The 7378-nt window shown below is 44.0% G+C and overlaps 1 protein-coding gene across 1 annotated transcript in view; it reads right to left on the bottom strand.

The window, feature by feature from the left end:
• Positions 1-354: 354 nt before the first annotated feature.
• The window catches only part of LOC108312300 (basic leucine zipper and W2 domain-containing protein 1-like), a 14262-nt gene continuing 7238 nt past the window's right edge, over positions 355-7378 (bottom strand). The window contains 2 exon segments of the mRNA XM_017540134.2: positions 355-1140; positions 5683-5852. Of these exon segments, the coding sequence (XP_017395623.1) occupies positions 355-1140; positions 5683-5852 (956 nt within the window).

The raw sequence follows: 7378 nt of genomic DNA, 5'->3' as shown, positions 1-7378 counted from the left end.
GACTCCCAGCATCAGAGTCGCTGGGTGGACACCGTGGTGTCAGCTGCAGCGGCGGCCAATCCAGGCGGCCTGCGGGACCGCGGCAGAGGCAGCACAGGGGCTGTAGCTCAGGCGCCTAGGCGAGCTGGCGGCGTGTGCTCTGGGCGGCCTCGGGATCCTGAGCTCGCCGCCTCCCCAGCGCAAGAGCCTGTCTGACCACGCTGCAGGCTGTCTCCTCCGCGGGGGCACAGAGCTGTGGGCCGCTGGCGCTGCGCGCTCCTAAGGCGCAGCCCCCGTGCTGACTCTGCTGCGGTCCAGCGGACCGCCTGGATTAGCCTAGATCACTACCGCCACCATGGAGTCCACCCAGCGTCTCTAATGCTGGGAGCCTGGTGGGGCGGGGCGTCCGGGCTGCTGCTGCCCGCCCGGTGTACGGGTTGCCAGGGCAGCCCAGGGGCACGGAGGCAGGCGGGGCAGGCGTGCTCTGGGCGGCCTCGGGATCCGGGATGGACAGCAGCAACCAGCAACCTCCCACCCTGCCGGGCTCCCAGCGTCGCGGACAGGGGGCCAGATGTCGCAGCTTGGACAGCCAAAGCAGGTGGTCTTCTGGGCAGTGGAGGCGCGGGGGTGGGGGTAACCAGCCCCTCCTAGGCCAGATCTCTGGTGGCCGCAGAGCGCCAAGGCCCCAGCGCTCCCAGCCTGCTCGAGCATACCAGCCCTAGAATCCCAGCGCCAGCCACGCGCCGCCTGGGAGCGGCTTCCTGGGCCTCTGGCTGGCTGGTGTGCCCAGGCGCGTGCATAAGGCTCTGCCTGGCTCACTCGGTCTGAGAGGTCGGAAGCTGCGGTTTTGCTGCTGAAGGCTGTGATGGCCTGGGCTTGGCTTATAGTGATTGGACTCCGGAGTCTGCGAAAAAGCGGAGGGCAGCTGCGGGGTAGCTGTTTGGCTCCAGTAGCAAGAAGGGCCAGGTGGCCTGGGCTCCACCCCTGACCGAATCTACTTGGATTCCTGGGAGCACGCGGAGATTGGGAGCTCGGCAGGATCCACTGGATGGCCAGCCAAGGAGACACGGCCACAGAGCAGCGGTGCCTTCTGCTCAAGAGCCCTGCATTGAAGGAGGGCGACCACAGGAGCAGGTGATGGGAGCTCCCAGCCCAGGGTGGCTGAAGGAGGGGAGGGTCAGGGAGGTGCCCCAGTCCTTCCGTGCAGGCCCCGCAGTCCCTGGGACAGGGACGCCTTGGAGAGGGTGCTGGTCACCTCTATGATCAGAAAAACCAAACCAAACGTTAGCTGGTTTCCCATCCTCTTACTCATACTGTCCTGCCTAGAACACATTATAGACAATTTTAGTGATTTTACTAATTAGTATATACAGAATTTTATATTATTATTATTATTATTATTATTATTATTATTTTGAGACGGAGTTCGCTCTGTCGCCCAGGCTGGAGGGCGGAGGCGCATCTCCGCTCACTGCAACCTCTGCCTCTGGGGTTCAAGCGATTCTCTGGCCTCAGTCTCCCGAGTAGCTGGGACTACAGGTGCTGGCCAGCATGCCCTGCTAATTTTTGTATTTTTAATGGAGATGGTGTTTCAGTTTTAGCCAGGCTTGTCTGGAGCTCCTGATCTCAAGTGATCTGCCCGCCTTGGCCTCATAAACTGCTGGGATTACAGGCATGAGCCACCGCACTGGTCCAGGATTTTACTTTTAATACATACATTTAAAACATGATGTTATATACATGACAGAAAGGTACATAATGAGAAGTAGTATTCCCATAATATAAATACTCATAAAATATTCTTAGTAGGCTCAAAATTCTTTGGATGAAATCCAATATCCATTTTATATTAATGTACATCTATGTAAATATGTTCTTTACTGAGGGATCTTAGAAGGAAATTTTGAAGTAGGAAGACAGTCCCATGTTCTTTGATAGGAAGACCCATTTTTCTTGAAAGGCAAGCCCTTTATGTGTTTATAAATTTTATATAAACCTAATAAAATATCAAGGTTTTAAAATGTTATCTATATACACAGGAAAACATACTTAGCTTTCCTGGGAAGAGAAGGAATTTAAGGTAAAAGAGGAGTGAAGTATTGTTTTCTATTCCCAATTTTGTGGTCATGAAGAGCAGTAGTGCTTACACTGCTGCTTAAAGTGTAAGAGTCTGATGACTTTTCAAATGGATAATTTGGTGGTAAATGCCATATATTTTTTTTAAAGTATATGCTTGTTACTCCTCGATTCCATTATACTAAAATAGCTTTAGGAAACAGACATATATGCAATTTGGTTTTCTCTGCACTGCTTAATTTTAGGAAGACCCCATAGAATGGATTTTATAAATTTCATGCATGCATAACATGGCATAATAAGTGATTATTTAAGGTAGCAATTGATACTGAAGAATGTTGATCTACAAAGATGTATTTTGGTATACTGAGTGAGAAAAAAATCAATTTGATAATATATCCACACAGGCTGTGATCTTGTGTCACCAAAAATATGTATAATATACAAAGTTTTTTCCTTTTTCTTATCTGTGATCTTAGCAATGAGTATGCATGAAAGTTATAGTGAAAGTTCATTATAATGGAATAATACTTGGGAAGGGAAGAGTATAAATTTTTCAAAAATAAAAATAATTTCTTTCTGTTTTTTATTATTATTTTTGTGTGGATTGCTGTCTTCTGTGAACTTTTGGCCTCTTCAGCAGTAAAGGGACTCTTTTTATCTGTGCTTGTAAAGATTTTATTACGTATATATTTTATTATAAATGTATGTTTTCATTTCATGTAGATTCATTACATATGTGCAAAAATATATAGTGTAATCATTTATTTTCACTGTGTCCTTATAAAAATAAAAAATAGAAAATATACATGATTATTACTTTTGCAGAAGTATTGCTTTACTTTATGAGTTTTATTCAAAAATGTTGAATTCCTCAACTGTATTTATCCATTCTTTTAATCCTTTTAATAATCAAACAGTACCTGAGTATCTATTAGGTAGCAGGCATATTCTACTGTCTTTCAGAACTCTTCCATCCTGAAAAAAATTCATGTTTTCCAGCCCTGTCTGAGCAAATGGAGAGATTTAAAATTGCAGTATTAGGACTTAATCTCATTGAAGCTTTTCCTCCCTCCTTTCAAACAAAAGCATTTCTGGGTAGAAAATAGTAAAAGACAACCTTAACTGCTCATTTGAAAATTTACCTTTCTTAAATATTCATATAAATCATGGCAATTAAGTGATTGACATATATTGTATAAATCTGAGTATTGAATAAAATGAACCATACTTACTCGAATCCTAAGTTTCCTTGGGCTTATAGCTTTTTTACGAATCAAAGTAAGAATTTGTTTTTAAACATGTGTTGTTCTTTTAGCTCTCTTTCCTTGTAGTATTTTAAGAACTAACTTTTTGATAAGTACCAATCATGCCTAGAGCTGCCTGGACCTTTTGAATACACCACATTCTACTTCATGTAAGACACAATGTATTGTGTGATGCTTCTTTATTTTATGTATAAATAAAATAATTTTTAAATGCTACCAATTATAAGAAACTATGAATTGCAAATGGCATTCCAGTGTCACAGATGTTAAAATGTGAGAAATGAGCATCTTAGAATAATTGGAATACAGTGTTACCTCTAATTTTTAGACATCCTACAAAGAAGATACAATGGTATCATTTTACTGAATTAAATGTTTTAGTTAAGTAGTGGTAATAGTAACCATAACATCTGGGAGGCTGAGGCAGGTGGATCACTTGAACTGGGAGTTTGCGACTGGCCCGGGCAACATAGCAAGTAAGATCTCATCTCTACTTAAAAAATTTTAAAAGTTCTCCAGGCATTATGGTGTGTTCCTCTAGTCAGTTACTCAGAAGGCTGGTGCAGGAGGATTGCCTGGGCCCAGGAGTTCAAGGCTGCAGTGAGCTATGATGGTGCCACTGCACTGCAGCCTGGGTGAGACAGAGCACGACCTTGTCTCAAAAAACAAAACAAAACAAAAAACTAACAGTTATTGTGGTGTTATTTGTTCCAGGAAGTGTTCTAAATACTTTGTGTAGATTCTCATGTAAGCATGACAGTGATGTTCTGTGAAAACAGCTACTATTTTTTATCTTTATTTTATTGATAAGAAAATTGAGGCACAGAAAGGCTAAGCAATAGCTGTAAGTGACAGAGCTTAAGGTAGGATTTAAGCTGTAGTTGAATGAGTCCAAAGTCCAACTCTTTCTATTCGAAGAGTTTCATTAGGCAGTAAGTAAAAAACTACTATTTTGTTAATGTAGTAAGTAGTAAGGGCTAATAAATACTGTCATTTCTTCACAAGAAAATGAAATATTTGTTCTGAAGGCAGAGGAATAACATGCTGCAGGTATGATGCCCTGGAAAGAACTGTCTATATTCATGGACTCAGATTTTCTTTCTGTTTATTCTTAAACTCGGTCCAGTAATTTGTACTCCTGCCACTTCTCCAAAATGGTTTCTCCCAAGGTTTCTACTGATTTTCACTTTAACAAATCTAGACATAATTACTTAGACCTCATTTTATTTAACCTGTCAGCAATACGTGAACCAATGGGAACCTCTTTTACATAACAATTTCTTCATGTGGCTTTCAGGATGCCATCACTCACCTGACCTCTCCTCCTGCCTTCATAGTCCATCCACCACAGTGCATCTCCCTTGCTTCACCTCATCTCCCACCTTTCACACACATTGACCTGTCCAGGGCTCAGCCTTCAATCTTCTTTCTTATGACTTTTACTATCCTGTACCTGTTAATTATTTTTAGATTTGTATCTCCAGCCTATATCTCTTTCCTGAATTTCAGACCCATATATCAACCAGCCTGCCAGCCTGCTTGACCTCTCTCTCCTTGGTTAGCTATTGGGTATCACAAACTTCAGCTCAATGGGGGTTCATTCTGACAGTGCTTTTGAGGGCAATTCTTTTGTTTCCCTCTAAAAAATTAAATTCGCTATGTTAATGTTTTTCCATTTCGGTAGAAAAGCCCAATTGTCATTACTCACGCTTATTCTTTTACTAGTAATTTTGGCATTTTAAATCACAGTAAAATGGATTAAAGGATTTACAAGCTTCACTTGTATTTTATTAAGAAAAATAAAGTATAATGTTATTAAATTTAATGAATTTACAGAGTTATTTCCAAAGGTTATGAGACTCTACTGTCTGAAATAAGTAGACGAAGTTAGAATGTATTGATTTCTATAGCAAGAAAACTATGCTGGTCAGGCAGTCTCATCAGACAGAGCAGCTGTCAGAAGATCTTAGATTCGATTTAGGAAAAGTGGAGTTCAAGGATGGGCACTCTCATTTTTCTACATTTATTTAGTTTTCTTCTATATTATGTGCTAGAGATCTAGACAGAGACAGCCCTACCCTCATGGAACTTACTATTTAGTGGTCAGACAGTTGTCAAACAAATAATTAAAATGTGATAAGCAGTATAAAAGAAAAGTGTATAGGGTGCAGTGGAAGTTGATCACAGAATATTTAGATTGCTTCCTGTGTGGTTTTAATAAGTAATTCAGGGGGAAGATCCAAGATGGCCGTTTAGGAACAGCTCGGAGTTGCAGCTCCCAGAGAAAGCGCAGAGGGTGAGTGGACGCTGCATTTTTATTGCCCACGGACCAGGAGATTCCCAGGCGGAGGTGCCTCACGGGTCGCCAGCGCCGCTGTTGTGGCCTGAGCGGATCTTTTGGTTGGCGCGGCAGCTTTGCCCCGCGCTGCTGCTTTGTCAGCGCCCCGGCCAGCAGTTCTCCGTACAAAATACACTGGTCCGGGTGCCCTTTTGGCTGGTGATTGGAAACCCGGGAAGTCGCCCATACATCTGATTAAAGAGGGGACTGAACAGGGAGCCAGGCCAGTAGATTCCTGGGCAAAAAAAAAAAGCACCACGAATCTCAGCGCTGCTGTTTAAGCCGGTGCAGTGAGTCGCCGCATGGGAAATCAAACACATCCCAGCGCCGTTTCAAAAGGCGACAGGGATAGAGTCGACTGTTCAACTAAGAAAAGGAAAAAAAAAAGGCTCGGAGGCAGGGAGCCAGGTGATCAGGCTTGGCCCCACCCCCACAAAAGAACAACAATCAGAAACTATCTGGATTGAGAGTTTCACAGCAAGCGCAGCTGAACCTGGGACGGTCCAGCTCTGTGGGGGAGGGGCGTCTGCCATTACCAAGGCACTTCACCACTAGGGACGCCATTGCTGAGGCAGCCTGCCACTGCCAAGGCAACCCGCCATTGCTGAGGCTGCCTGTCATTGCCAAGGCAACCCACCGTTTCCAAGGCAACCTGCCATTAGGGAGAGAGTCCACCAATACGCAGGCGGGCCACCATTGCTGAGGCAGTTCTAACTACACCTGTATAAACAAGACTACAGGGAAGTTCACTCAGCAGCAGGGTGGAGCCCACAGCAGCTCAGCAAAGCCTCTGCAGGCAGACTGTGACCAGGCTGCCTCATTGCTGGGCAGGGCAGCCCTGAAAAAAAAAAAAAGGCAGCAGCACAACAGAAACTCATAAATAAAGCCCTAACTCCCTGGGACAGAGCACCTGGGAACAAAAAGCAGTTTATGAGTTCTGCGGCAGCAGACCTAAACGTACCTGCCCAGCACCTCTGAATGAACAACGGAGCTCACAGCTCAGCACTTGAGCCCCTATAAAGGACAGACTGTCTCCTCAAGCAGCTCCCTGACCCCCGTATATCCAAAGAATCACCTCATAAAGGAGAGATCAGACTGACATTTGGAGGGTATCCTTCTGGGATAAAGACAGCAGAAGAAGAAACTGGTAGCAACCCTTACTGTTCTGCAGCTGCTGCAGGTGATCCCCCGACAAGCAGGGCCTGGAGTGGACCTCAGCAGTCCTACAGCAGAGGGGCCAGACTGTTAGAAGGAAAATTAAGAAACAGAAATAACTTCATCATCAACAAACAGAATATCCACTCAGAGACCCAATCTGAAAGTCAGCAACTACAAAGACAACAGGAAGATAAATCCATGAAGATGGGAAGAAACCAGCACAAAAGGGATGAAAACACCCGGAACCAGAATACCTCTCCTCCTACGAGGGATGACAACTCCTCACCAGCAAGGGAACAAGGTTGGATGGAGAATGAATGTGATGAAATGACAGAATCAGACTTCAGAAGGAGGGTAGTAAGAAACTTCTGGCAACTAAAAGAACATGTTCTAACCCAATGCAAAGAAACTAAGAACCTTGAAAAAAGATTTAATGAAATGCTAATGAGAATGGACAAATTAAAAAGGAATATAAGTGAATTGATGGAGTTGAAAAACACAACATGAGAACTTTGCGAAGCATGCACAAGTTTCAACAGCCGAATTGACCAAGCAGAAG

This window comes from Cebus imitator, unplaced genomic scaffold, assembly GCF_001604975.1.
Source record: "Cebus imitator isolate Cc_AM_T3 unplaced genomic scaffold, Cebus_imitator-1.0 Scaffold8, whole genome shotgun sequence".
NCBI lineage: Eukaryota > Metazoa > Chordata > Mammalia > Primates > Cebidae > Cebus > Cebus imitator.
This window is presented reverse-complemented; position numbering and strand designations above follow the sequence as displayed.